Genomic DNA, 15,143 nt, shown 5'->3' with positions numbered 1-15,143 from the left:
CACTGTTAGTGATGAAAGAATTGCTGACTAAGGAAAACCCAGATCAGGCTCAGTCAATCCACAGAAGTCAAATAGAGTGCTTGTTAAACCTGTGTCCTATTTGTCCTGACAGGTGAAAATGACAGGAATTCAAAGATGGAACTGAACTGTATGCATTAGTATGAACTGATAAATTACTCTGCTATATATTTTTGTCACTGATCTCATGAAGTGTGTGGAAGAAACAAGTGTAACAGTCATCTAAGGAATGCAATTCACTATACTGAGTTGTTTCCCTTGGATGTCCAAACCTGTGATGACAAGTTTGAATCCAAGGTTGCCCAGATTATGATGCTAGGTTTGTCAGCAGGAAACCCATACTTATGAGAGTGGTTATATGTTTGAGAGCTGTGGCACTCATCACACATGTGGGGAAATACTGAGCAAGATACTGATCAAAACTGATACAACCCAAGTGCTCTCATAAATATTTATTCTCTTAGCACAATATGAACAACCATTGGTTTAACTCCAGTTATGTCGAAAACAGTATTGTGCGCAACTCTGATCCTGAATGAATGATCTGTAGGGTGGTAGCTCTTCCACAGAGAGAAGAAGAAGAGAGAGAGAGACGTCTAGCACATACCTCAATATATGCCTCAGTTCGATTTCCTAATTCAATAGCTGCAAACATCCAGAACATAAATAAAACATTGCTTTTCTCTAAGTCATGACTTTCAAGAACTCAGTATGATGTATCTCCCTCTACAAATATATTATAAAGCTTGTCTGCCTGTTTGGCATGAAGTGCCTAGAATATATCATTACCATACACTGTGTTCCCTGTCAGTGGTTTCTCACAGTAGCATACTTTAATCATCTCCTTCTCCACCTCCCCATCCTCGTCTCTGCCAAGTCAGGGTGGAGTAGGTCTTAGTGTGTAATAAAAGACACAGAAAGAAGTATTTGGCTGACGCAAGTCTACCAGCATTCGTGGAAGTTGAAATTAGTAGGTTCCAGGCAGGGGGGAAAGATTTTTGCAGCCAAGTTTTGCCGAAGTGAGTTGGCTGCCCTGGAAGGTCAGCCATGCTCCGGAGGTGTGTATTCCTGCCTGATAAGATTGTAAGATTGTAGATAGTGCACTGGGCCGTTGGTGCAACAGATGTAAAGAGGGGCTGTAATTAGATCAATTGCCACTGACGAGTGATGCACCAGGTATGGAACCTGATGCTACAGTCGAGGCATATTGCGTAATGTGTGTACATGCTGGCTGGATAGAATGCTCCTGCTCACTTCAGGCAACCGGGAGGGTTTCAAGTGATCCCTGCATTGCTGCCAACCTCTTTTATATATGGATCAGTGATCTGGACCTTGTTTCTTCTAATAACGCACTGCAGTCAACTATAATGGGGCCTTAATCCTTGAGATTTGCTGCTATGGTGTTCAATTCTAGGATTTTAATCTTTAACTTTTAACTTTGAGGTTATGTAACGGAATTTGACTTCTATCCTTTATTTGGACTACTGGTTCCCCCCCAAAACCCCCAATAATATACGAGATATTTCATGAATCTGGAATTAGAAACCCTTCACTCTAGCTTGATTTGGAACAAATTGATATATCCAGTTAAAAAGTAATATACAAATTATAAATCCTTTTACTTATAGAATATTACAAAGATGAAATGAACCTTTTTATCAACAAATATCACAGTATATATATAATGTTCCCTCCCCTCTCACCATCCCCACCCCAAACCCCCACCCCCACCCCACCTCACCTCAAAAGGAGAGAAGGATAAACTTAAAAATAGAAGCCTCTGTTTAAGAGACCTGTTGAAGATACCGTTAATGCTTACCTAATTTCTGTCCAAGATGCCAATATGATATAGGTTTTTTTAAGATTGTGTTACATTCAGCAGACATATAACTCCAAGTCAGACTCTTCCAAGGTTTAACTATACTACTTACACTTTGCTAAGGATCACAAAAATTCACAACTTTACTTAAATGTAGATGTAAAATTTGAAATTGTATCATTTAAAACTGGATAAATAATAATATGGTAACCCCTCTTTAGGCAACCAATCACTTCAATCTAACCTTAAGCACTTGATACATGAGTAACCATAAAAATGGTTTTCATGGCACCAGTCAACCATTTTGCATATCATGGAACAAGTCATTGACAAGTACACAACACCTGTCAATAGCAGGTATAGGTTCCACAAGATGAAATGACATACTGAAACCTAGGATCCATGCTTACAATAAGCTTAGGTATTTAAACCAAATTTGACCCCACATCATAGTTTTCTGTTGAATCCATGATTTGATCCTTAGCAAAGTGTGAATAGTATATGTAGGACAGCAATGTGAAGAAATTATATCATGCAGCAGTGATTGGCCAGTAGTAATGAGTTCACCACTCATCTCAGCTGTTACAAGACGTGACGACAAGTCTGCTATACATATTTAAAAACCCATTAAACTGATATCAGTGAAGGATGCAGGAAATTAGACTTATGCTTAGTCTCTGAATATATATAAGTTTGATAGTAACAAACAAACCCGTTTAAATTGAAAAGGAGACCAGAGATTCAGCCTGAACCTGAGGAAATCTAGACTTGCTTTATTTAGGGCTTTAGCACTGCAGAGAGGGCTTGGCAGTAGGGAAAATAATGTGGTTCAGGGACTGAGCATTAGTCTACCAATCATTGATCAGACTTCTAAACTCTTGGCATGACGGAGCAGAGCATTCAGACAAGGGGATATGAGTTTTGTAGCTAAGAAAACAACAAATATAAGCATGGAATTCCAAATGGAAAATCTTTTAGCCATGCTATCATGTTGTGAAGACTACTTGTGGTCATTTACTCACGGGACAGCTGTCGGTTTCGGTTGGACTAATTATGATCCTTGACTCATGGGTGTTATCAAAGAGGTAAACATGTAAGACCACAATGGCTTTTGTGCTTTCTGATTATCTGCTTTCCTCCTTCTTGAAGCTATGTGCCAAGATTTTCAGAAATACATATGATAAGCAAACTAAATGCACCTGTGAAGATCCGGGGTAGAATTGGGCTTCAGCAACCCATGCTTGTCATAAAATTCGGCGGAAAGCAAAAACTCATACACACATTCTAACACACATAGTTACACTCACTTTCATGCACACACACATTCATACAACATACACTCACACACATTTTCACACACACATTCATACAACATACACTCACACACACATTTTCACACACACAGTTACACTCACTCATGCACACATGCATTGCCACCACAATGTTCTCTCTTTTTCTCTCTACCTCACTCACACACACACACACACACACACACACACACACACACTTTTATATAATCACTCACGTATGCATTCACACCACAACACACATTCACTCTCCCACACGCACTCTCATGTACTCACGTTCACACAAAATACACTCTTTGTCACTCACACACTCTCATGCATGTACACATTAACACCACAGCACACACACACTCTTTCTCTCTTTTTATCTCTCTCTCTCTCGGACATGCACAGCCAACACACACATACACACTCTTTCTCTCTCACACACACACACACACTTTCTCACTCTCTCACACACACACACACACTCACAGCACTGTACATGTGCAACAATCTTCTCACAACCTTTATCCCCATTTCCCCTTACCCCAGTTAATGTGGGCAGTGATGTTCAGAAACAGTCCACTGACACCATATATATTAACTAAAACATTATGACATATTAAATGCTATCATCATGAGTAGTACAGGGCCATGTCACTTAAGTACCACGTTGGCCACCTGACTCTGTTCTGTGACAGACAGATTCATCACAGACTGGTGAGGTGTTGTGGAAGCTGCAAGTAATTGGGAGACCTCCCCATCTTCCCTACATAATGGCCTGTCAGTGACATCAGGTCACCTCCTGACATATATACAAACACCACCTGATGGTCACGCTGCTGCTTGTTTACCTCAATCTTGGTCTTCTTTACCATGTGCAGGACATGCGCATTTGTTTTGTATAACCTTTACTGAGTGAGTGATAGCTTTGAATGTACATACTGTTTAAGTTTGGTTTGTGTATTTTTTGTTATTTTGTTAACTTGTAATGTGATGTGGTTATGAAGATGACAGTATCTAATCTTTTGAAGTCCATGAATATTTGGATTTTTTTTTAATTTGTGATTTTAATAAAGAAAAATGTTATTTTTCATTCTTTTTTTTTCTTGTGTCAACGTATGAAGTTCACGACTCCGTGAGTTTTTTAATTTGTTTGTTTTAAAAGTTGGTCACTTACATTTTATTTTCATTCTTTTATTTTTATTTTTTTGGTATTTTTTAATTTTTTATTGCACTTTTGCGGAAGTATTTTCAAAAGAAGTTTTCAATATAGTTTCTTAATAGTTTCTGTATGTGTCATATGTCATATGTGTTGATGTAAGGGGTGAGATTCATTTGTAACATATGCTCTGTTATGTGTTGGGAATGTTTTCCACAGATGTAATATGTAATATATTATTTTACAGGTTGCTTTTAACCAGGGGACGAGTGCTGGGGCCAGGGTCTGTGGCCTGCAACCAGTGCCCGACCGCCACACTCCAAGCTGATTACATCACTGCACACACAAGTACATCTCCCTCATCAGGTAAATGTGTCGTAATGTCACTCCACCTTGGGATATACACAGACCTTCCCAGAGTTCAATATTCATCACAAGTCTGCAGCAAATGTCTGTACCAATTTCTTAAAATAGAATTAAGATTTCAGAATTGCTGCCATTATAGTTGTAGCTTTGGTTATGGCTTTATAAATGAGATTTGTATATCACTGATCACAGGAACAATAAATCGGAAGAGGCTTAAACTCTTAGCTTCACCCTATTGCAGCATTGAATGTAATGATGAAATATAACTTCAAAGTACCTCTGAATTTAAGAAAATATCAACCGTAAACCCTTAATTTGAAACAAAGTATCTATTTCATCCCAGTAACCTGTTATGGCACTTGGTTAAGATTTTCTTCATTTAAGAATATATTTGCTAAGTTTTAGGGGATTGCAGGCTGACATGGACATGAAGAATAAACTTTATACAATGCCTTATAAGGGCATTAAACTCTAAGTCTGTACCCTGGCAACCAATCACTATTGAGATTTTGAGATCTGTAAGACATGCTTGTATGCTCGGGGACAGTGGGGTAGCCTTGTGGTTAAGGTGTTTGCTCATAATGCCAAGACCCATGTTCGATTCCCACATGGGTACAATGTGTGAAGCCCTTTCTAGTGTTACCTAGGGTTGGAATATTGCTAAAAGCTATGTAAATCACTCACTCACTGTTTGTCATGAGTATCCCAAAGACAATTGCTGCAACAATACAAGTAATTGTTCCTCTTTCAAATTCAACAAGGAATAATATAGTCAGTTTATCTGGTACATCAAGTACTCCGAAGTATCTTCAAAGATCCATCAGATAAAAGAACACAACTTTGGATACTGCCATTTATTTAAACAGACAGTTAGCAATGCTTCATGGTGTTCTAATGAACACCCAAGTGGAAATGGAGAAGATGATTCCCTAATTCCTTTGTTTTGCTGCAGTGGGAAGACAGTGAACTAATAAAGGTGCTTCACTCCCTACAGAAATGCATTGAGCAATCTATTTACCCATTTCTCATGTTCACCAGAATCTTTTGACACATCATTATTCTTCTTAAGAAAATTATCGCAACAATGTGCTTTTCATCTTGTCTGTTTTCAAGTGTTTTTACTTTTCTTTTAAGCATTTCTCTTTTAAGCTGACGTTTAAACATCGGAATTTGACTCACATCGAGGTTGTTAGCCTGTACAGTAAAAGAGTGTCAATGTTTTTGTTCCGGTGCTATAATCTCCAATCTCCATAACTGACTGATGGTATTAATGGTACATGAGGGTCTACATGGGTGTACACACTGGCATAATACCACTCTACACACTGGCATAACACCGCTCTACACACTGGCATAATACCACTCAGTGTCTGTAGCGAGCAGACGGTCAGTTTTTCCATTGTTCAGTGTAGGACAGGGAAGAACTGCATATAATCAAACAAAAATTTACTGGTTAACTTGTAAAAACTATCGGTGACTGAAAGAACACTTCTTCCTGTTTCTTCAGGGGTTTAACTGCATTGTTATCAATACCTGATGTTTGGTAAAATACAAATGACTTATTGAGAACAAAAGCAGATTATATATTTTAATTGCTTTGTTACTCCATTCATTAATGAAATAATATTTTGAGACCCAGTCACATATTACAGACATTGTAAAGTTACTACTGCCAAAGGACTAACAGGCCTTAAGTCTTGCTTTCAACAGACTTAAGGCCTTAAATTTTCTTGCGAAACTGAATTAAGGCCCTGAATCTTGCTTTCAACTGATAAATGGCCCTAATCCTTGCAGCAAACTATGTGCCCCAAAACTTACCGCAAACTGTCAGAATCTTGCTGCCAAATAGTGCACTAAGTCTTGCTAACAGCTGACAATAGGTCAGAAACCTTGCTGCCAACTAACGGACTTAAGTTTTGCAGCCAACTAAGGGCCCTAAGTCTGGCTGCCAACTGTCTAAGGGCCTTAAATCTTGCTGCCAACTAAGGGCCCAAAATTTTTATGCCAACTAGGGGCTCTAAGTCTTTCTGCCAGCTGACTAAAGGCCCTAAAACTATCCAAGGGCCACCCCAGTGAAGACCCTCCTCTGACATAACTTTATGCAACTTGTCTTCACTTAAGCAGGTTTGAAGTTTTCCTGGTAATTCAAGGCCATTTCAAGGTAGTTGAACTTATATCTGTGACACTGTTTATAATTACAATGTTAGTGTTCTTAGGTTTAACTTAATGCAGACACTTAGAGTTGTTGCCAGATATTGTTTTAATGACTGCTCTGCTTCTGTTGGCTGCACTTAAATTTTACTAAATGTAGTTGATGTTGATGGTGGCTGATTTTGAAGAGGCTGTAACAGGACATCACTTCATGTATAGCGTTCACTGGTACTTGGTATCACATGAAGACAAATAGTGGACTACGTAAAAGTTGGTTGTGAAGTAAAATTACTCTAACATTAACATCTGCAGGGAACATAATTTTTGTCCCCCCTCAAAAACTGTTAATATGCAGACATGTCTTTATGTGTATTCACAGTCAGCATAAAGGTTGCCATCTCTGTGTATGCACCAATAACCAGTACAAAGTTGTATAGTACAAAGTTGTATCACATCTTTTGGCTGGTCCTTGTCTGCTAAAACATTAAGCCAGTTTATGTTATGCCTGTGTTTGATTCATACTACTTTATAAAGGTTGTCTTCTAAAACTCTTGTTTGTAATCAATGTTTATTCTTAATCTTAACAGATAACAGTGTTTCAAAAAGAAAATCTTAAAAAAGGAAGATATTTTGTGTTTATAATTTTGAATCAAAGTGTTCTGTTGGTTTGGTAAATGAGAACAGGTGGTCTGTCATTTATTTAGGGCCTACAAAACAAGTCTTTTATTTCCTGTTTACGACCGTTCTATGCACAGCATTTCCGACCCTGTGCGTGAAGTGTTTCTCATTACTGACTGTAAGGGGAAGATAACTCTGACCAAAGTTCAGAGGTGTGGGTGTAGTATGTCGATGACTAATATAATCCTTAATTTTCAATCTGTGCATGTTATTTTGAAAAACAAATGACACAATGATATCAAACATGAGAAACATCTACATCCTGCTTGGTTGAAGCTGTAATGTTAGTAGTGTGAGTGTCAGAGTTAATATTTCATTGTATCTTACTGTGAGTGAGTGAGTGTGTTTTGTTTAATGTCACCGGGAACAGAACTGCAGTTATATCACAGCGTGTCAGCATGATGATGAGAGGAAGGCCTGAAGCAGATTTTTCAGTGAGCGAGTGAGTGAATGAGTAAGTTTAATGTTGCTTTGTACAGTATTCAAGTTATATTCAAGGAAAGTTCAAAGTGATACAGTTCTTTGATGTTTTGTAAAACCCATGAGCAGAGAATATTGTGTTGAAAAACCAAGAAACACAGTAAGGATTCAAACCAATGATACTAAAGGTTTCTGGCATATCTAAGGGATGTAACTCTGCGCTTTACCTAAATGACTTTGCCACCAGTGCCCACTTATGTGATGTTGTTGTGCAGAGTTGGCAAATGATGTAATGACGATTGATTTCAATATTAAACATCTTTTTTATTGTGATTTAGGAATTATTTTATGACAATAAATAAATTATTCATGTTCAAATTACCATCTCCAAACAATTCTGTGCAGACATCACAAAGCCAAGAAGGATATCTACCATTAGGAGATTTGTAACAATAACCCAGCTATTTACGGTCTGTGAGGGTTCGTATGAGTGGGGAGGGGATTGGGGATGATAGGTCAGCATAGCTACCATTCCTTCTCCTTGTTCTTCTTCCCTCTGGGGCGGTGGGGCAGCCTAGTGCTTAAAGCATTCGCTCATCATGCCGAAGGCCCAGGTTCGATTCCCCACATGGGTACAATGTGTGAAGCCCATTTCCGGTGCCCCCTGCCATGATATTGCTGGAATATTGCTAAGAGCGGCGTAAAACCATACTCACTCTCACTCACTCACTCTTCTTCCCTCTGCGATATATGAGTATTTACTGCCTGTCTAGGTGTATAACAGTTGTAATGGTAGGCGACTCACAATAACTAGAGCCGTTATACACAGAAAGTTTGAATCTTAGAAGTTGTTGCGTGACACTACTTCAGCCCTATATGTATAAGTACAGAGTATCCATATAAGTCTTAATCTTATTTATAATAAAAAGGGGCGGTGGGGTAGCCTAGTGGTTAAAGCGTTGGCTCGTCACGCCGAACACCCGGGTTCGATTCCCTACATGGGCACAATGTGTTAAGCCCATTTCTGGTGTCCCCCGCCGTGATGTTGCTGGAATATTGCTAAAAGCGTAAAACCAAACTCAGTCAGTCAGTCATAATAAAAAGAATCAGGCAATATTTCTATTCCTTTCAGATATATGAACAAAATGGCAAATCTTCTAAAGTGGAAACATGCTAGCATCCAATTACACATTTAAAAAATGGCAATAGACAAACTTTGGAAAATAAGGAAGTTTTAATGAGAACTGTGAACATGGAACATTTTGTATCATGTAGGTGGAGAGTTTATTTCTGCATTAAAGGTTCCTATATGATGAAATTTGTATTTTAAGTAAGTTAAGATTCTGTAAAGTCCAAAATTAGTTTGGAGCATGCTAATTTGTCTTTAATCCCAAATTTCACAATACATGTGTACAGACCGAATCTTTTTGTTTAAAGACAATGGTAAAATGTGTAATAAGTGGACAAAGCTACAGAGCACGTTGTCTACAGTATATACAGATGACTTTAACAATGCCATGTGACTAAATAATACGTTTTTCTATAGCTGTGAATCTAATACTGTTTTGCTTCCTCTCTGACCTTGACACATTAACCATCCCAGTTGTTGACTACCTGCCTCGGACCTCAGCCCAGCCTTCATGACCTTTGACCTGACACACCTCAACCTACCATTAGTTGCCTCAGTGTGAGTAATACCAGGAATGGGGAGCACTACATGTGTAACACATCTATACACTACAGTATAAATACAGTATGATATCAAAAGTATTTACATCAGATTCTGTAATTATTCACAAATTCATGATTTATGTATCTTTATATTATTTTTGTCTGGAAAATATATTTTTAAGAGTTTTAATTTCTAAGTCTGACTGCCTCATCTTGATTCCTGGCAATCCCTATTTTCCATGTTGATACAGGGAGGCAGGTGCCCTCTGTGTGAAGCTTCACTCATCACTGTATATACGCCAAGGCTTGTTATGATCAGTAATATTAGGCTGGTAAAGCTTATATAAGCTTATATATAGAATATGGAACAATATCACCGTGAAATAATTGTTTATGGTAATATGTTTCTGTATCAGGGAGTGATTTAAATAGTTTACAAGTATTCAAAATGAATATAGTAAGGGCAATTGCAGTAAAACAAAATACTAAAGATCTTTGCATTTATTTGAATATTACTGTTGATGATAATTTAAATTATATATTATTGAATTATTCTTTTCATCTACTTTTCAAGTAAAAGAAAACAATTTTTTTATAATGTGTGATTTTTATAATGAAGTAAATTTTGAAAGATCTTTCTTAATTAGATGTGCTAAGTATTAATATTTAAAGTAGAAGATATAACATTCAATCTTGATGATGATGATATCTAATTATAAGTTGTGACTAAATCAATTTTAAAGTAAAGCGTAGAAAGTGGCAATGATAAACTTTCAACCCAATCGCCCTTAAAGTGTCAGGTAAGGCATGTAATGATGCTGCTGCTATCAGCTTGTGCGTAACCGTCTCCGAGATAGGCCAAGCTATGAACAACATGATCTTAGTACATACTTGAGTCAGTGGGTTCACCAATGGGATTTGTTGTGTTGTAGAAAACAGAGGACTCTTCAAATGTCAGAATTAGTGTCATTTGATAGTGGAGTAGTGAAACAATAAGCAGTGTTGAGGTGGAGTCCTCGTGTCATAACTAGTATTTTCTTGCAAAGACATTCCTTACTGTGTTGTCAGCAGGGTGCTTTACTAACATCATTACCGATTCTGGTAAATTAGGCGTGGCCTCTGGGGTCGAGACTACCAGGGAGGTTTTCTGAGGGACATGACTTGGTAAATATTGACTTGCAAAGCAAATTGGTTCTAGTTTACAGTGAACTTGAGGTCAGGGAATGTCTGTGTCAATTTGAGACAAGGTACTTTATTATTAGGGTAATGTTGATATTACATTCCCAAATGGGTTAAAATATGATGGTAATAGATATTAGTAATTATTTATATTATTTATTATATCTAGAAATCTTTTATGTAATATTGTATAATAAATAAGAATTAACCACCACCACCCTCTCCTAGACATGCACCTTCCTTCTATAAAACCCTCATACACTGTTCACCAAACCCATCTTCTAACATCCTCATCCCAAATCCCTTTACTCCCCCCAAGTGATTCGACCCCCAATAGGAAACCCTACCACACATTTACACACTCCCAAAACACCCACCACACCTCATCAGACATTCCCATCCATGTGAATTTACCCACACCTGACTCATGAGCTTGTCACCTCACCTGACCCCAGCAGAGGTTCGTCCAGGTGAGGTATGACAATGTGACCAGGTATCACACATTATCTCAACAAGGAAACTGAAGCCCGTGGCCAGGGAAGCGAGACTAGTCCCTCTCTTACTGTCCAGTAATAGGTGTAAATAATGAGAAAATGTCACAGGCAGCCAGTGTATACCTGCATACCTGTAAGTTTAAAGTACTTATCAGCTGTTTGATGTCAAAGGTTGGCAATCTATTGAACAGTGTCAGAATTGTTGTGGGTTATCTTAGTCATGTGAACAGCTACGACCCATGGGTCAGGTTGGTTGGTCATTTTGTTCGTCTTCTCACTTCCTTTTGTGATTGCTTTCAAGATAATTTACGTCAATGCTTTCAAGATAATTTACGTCAATTTTTAGAGTACAACTTTTACATTTAACTTTAAACCAGATCACTCAGGAAAATTCTATTGGTAGTTTTTATGCCATTTTATTTGTGACTTATTAGTACTTACCCAATATATTATATCAATATGTTTGTATATATACCTTTTACAAATTCAATGATTTTTGTCATTAACTTAAACAATATTAGTCAGTATGGTTTCTGTTCCACTTTACACGATATACAGCAATTCGTGTCAGTAAGGCACTTCTCACTTTGGAACCATGTTTGGAATCAAACCCAATGATTTCTGTGTGCTTTAACCACTTAACTACCCTACCCCTAAAGAAATATTAAGTTTACTCTGAACCAACATAGTGGGTGTTTTGTTTTCTTTTAAATTTACAGGTTTTATATCACTATAGTGCATCGGCAACAGTTATACTAAATTATATTATACTGCAAGTCAAACATATAAATCTCAAGTATGACATTCAGGTTATTCTTTTCAGAAGTCCTATCATTCTCCATTTTCAGTGAAGGCATAATAGGACTAATAAATCTTATCTGTTGTTGTTTGTCATGTGGGGAAATCTTTTAACTAGTATTGGAAATAACTGAAATATTTTCTTTTTTATACAAGTATGCTGAAAAAAACAAACCCAGTCAAATAATGACTATATTTTGTCATGATAATTAGGTCCAGGTATACAATATGAAAATATGATCAGTAGAAATGCATATCTAGATGCATGTGTTAATTTTTTTCTGAACTTGGTAAAGTGTTTTATGAAGATCACAATTTAGGATGTTTCACATACTTTTTGTTTTGTAATGCCATGACTGACATGGTTTTACACCATTGAACAATATTTCATCCTATGTTGGAGAAGTGAGTGAGTGAGAATTGTTTTACTCCGCTTTAAGCAATATTAAAGTAACATCATGGCAGGGGTCACCAGAAATGGGCTTCACCATTGCACCTATGTGAGAAATCAAACCCACTTCTTCAGTGTGACGAGCAGACACTTTAACCATTAGGCTACCCCACCAGCCCTATGTGGGAGCAGAGCCCAAATGGCGCTGTTTACCATTGTAGTGGAGCCCATGAGATTGTGATAGTGATGATAATTATTGTAACTGTCTGGATGAGAACCTATGATCAGAACAAACCTCTTTACAACAAATTGCAGTACCTTAGATCACCATAGCCCCTAGTAACTTGTCTCTAAAATTTGTCCTTGTGGAATACTGACTGACTGAGTTTGGTTTTACGCCGCTTTTAGCAATATTCCAGCAATATCACGACGGGGGACACCAGAAATGGGCTTCACTCATTGTACCCATGTGGGGATTCGAACCCGGGTCTTCAGCGTGACGAGCGAATGCTTTAACCACTAGACTACCCCACCGTCCCCCTCGTGGAATACATTTCGTTCTTGCTATATCTAACACAAGTTCATTTTCTTTTCAGTTTGAGGCTTGCAGTATCAGTAAAAGTAGTAGATGGAAGAAGATCCATCCTACAGGAAAGATAATGATAATTTGGTTGTAGATGTGAAATACACAAAACGCCAAGTTCTACCGGCCGTCAAACTAGAGCGAAAGAACATTACCATGACCAAACCCCCTGACACGGTTCCCTGCATAGTGACCGTAACCGAAGATGAAACCGTCGAAACTACCGGTCCAGCAACAACAACATCATCATCATCAACGACAACAACAACAACAGCAACTACTACTACTACATCAACTGTGGGTGGAAGCACAAGTCCACTGGGAGAGGAAGAAGAAACAAAAGAAACACCTGAACAGGGTGTGCCCGAAACTAACGGACATACGGAGGAATTACAAGAAACAGAAAAGTCTGGCAGTAGGCTTACAGTGCAGTTTGTGGAGCTGCCACCAAAGAGAACAAGTTCAAATGTTATGGAATTTTTGGAAGAACAAGAAAAATCACTTACAGAGCAGTTTAAAGCCTTGCCGACAAAAGCGCGGAAGACTCGGTCCCCGAGCCCAAGCACACTGCGGCAAAGTGTGGGACTGGATCACTTGGACAATCTGGTCCGGCTCATGGAACAGCTTGCACAGCTTCGGGACGAGAACACACATCTCAAAAAGAAGTGTGCCTACCTTGAGAGCACAAAGCACCTGCTCCAAGCCAAAACTTCACTCGGAGAAGAAGCTTTACCCATTGGGTATAGCTCATTGCCTTCAAAGGCTAAGCCAAAATTGAGGAAATCTAATACTGATCCCGAGTCGAAAAATTCAGGTGGAGGCCACAGATCCAGGCCCCGCCTGCCCAGTGCTGAGGATGCTGCTAGTATGGACTATGGAGAATCATCGTCTGATCAGAGTCCTAAAAGACCCAAACCTGGTACACTAAAAAAGCGGAGTTTTTCAACAGGGTCTTTAGATGTTTCATCGGAGATCATGGATGAAACTAGAGATGAACATGGTCATCGAAAAGGAGGCTTGACCAAATCAAAGAGTGGCAAAGATGGCACAAGAGGATTTTTTGGGCACAAATCTCAAAAATCAAAATCCTCAAAGAGTTCCAAATGGGCAAGAGTTAAAAAAGTTTTAACTGGGCAAAAACTTTATGAAGATTTAGGTTTTAAGTTTGGAAAAGGAACTCATGTGAGATATCACTCTGTGGGCTCACCACAAGAACTCAGTCCCCCGAGCCAACGCATCATGGATGGCAGATCCTTGGACTCAGGGGTGAGTAGCAGCCTGGATGTGGATGGACATCCGCGGACATCCACGTCCTCTGCTGAACCCCCAAGTCCAAGCAAATCTCCCAACCAGACCGAAGATCGGGAACTTGATCTTACAACAGATATCTGGATGGGTCCACAAGATTGGATTGAACAACATGATAGTCGCAAAGAAAGTGGAGCATCTCATGGGAGTGAAGAAGTAACTACTATTATCGAACTTAAAAGTGTGAAAGAAGGGGAGCAATTTCTTAAAGTCGTCCCACTTCCTCGGCGTCAGTCAAGTCCGACTCTTGGTGAGAGTCAGGATGAGGACATGGATGCTACGGATGCTGGGCGACTACGACGCTCCTCCAGCTACAAAGGTACAGAATCAGACTCCACACTCAAGGATGATGATGCATCCACAACTAAATCTAGTGATAGGGACTCTAAGAAGTTACATAAAACACCCTGGGGAAGGGTGAAGGATATGATTCATACAAGGAAAGATAGTTTAAAGAAAAAGAAGAAAGGTGACTTAGATGTGAGTGAGTGTTCCGAAGCAGACGCGGAAGCACTTGATGAACATTTACGTAGTGACCAGTTCGGAGAGGGTGTGATGAGTCGTTCAACCCCACGCACATCCCCCATAGCGATACGGCAACGTGGCTCCAAGAGCTGTAGTGAATCCCCACCTACCCTCAGTGTGGGGAAGACATCGCCCACCAGACCCTCTCTGCCCTCAGGAAGTCCATTGGACATGGCAGCGTTGCTAGGTAAGGATGGCAAATTCTTTATTAGGCCAGACCAATTTCATTTCTTCTTTTACGGATCCGTCAGTTGTATTATTTAAAGAATAAGAAGAAAAATAAAAATTCAT

The 15,143-nt window shown here is 38.9% G+C and overlaps 1 protein-coding gene across 1 annotated transcript in view; it reads left to right on the top strand.

Annotated features, from left to right (window-relative positions):
- LOC124289391 overlaps positions 1-15,143 on the top strand; it is a 92,477-nt gene that overhangs the window by 33,274 nt on the left and 44,060 nt on the right. Inside the window, exons 2-3 of the mRNA XM_046726013.1 lie at positions 4,536-4,654; positions 13,033-15,039. Coding sequence (XP_046581969.1) covers positions 13,065-15,039 — 1,975 coding nt within the window. The 5' untranslated portion in view covers positions 4,536-4,654; positions 13,033-13,064. The remainder of the gene's footprint in view (positions 1-4,535; positions 4,655-13,032; positions 15,040-15,143) is intronic.

This window comes from Haliotis rubra, unplaced genomic scaffold, assembly GCF_003918875.1.
Source record: "Haliotis rubra isolate DU_JTF1 unplaced genomic scaffold, ASM391887v1 Scf44, whole genome shotgun sequence".
Taxonomy (NCBI): Eukaryota; Metazoa; Mollusca; class Gastropoda; order Lepetellida; family Haliotidae; genus Haliotis; species Haliotis rubra.
The sequence above is the reverse complement of the archived record's forward strand: the minus strand, read 5'-3'. Positions and strand labels throughout refer to the sequence as shown.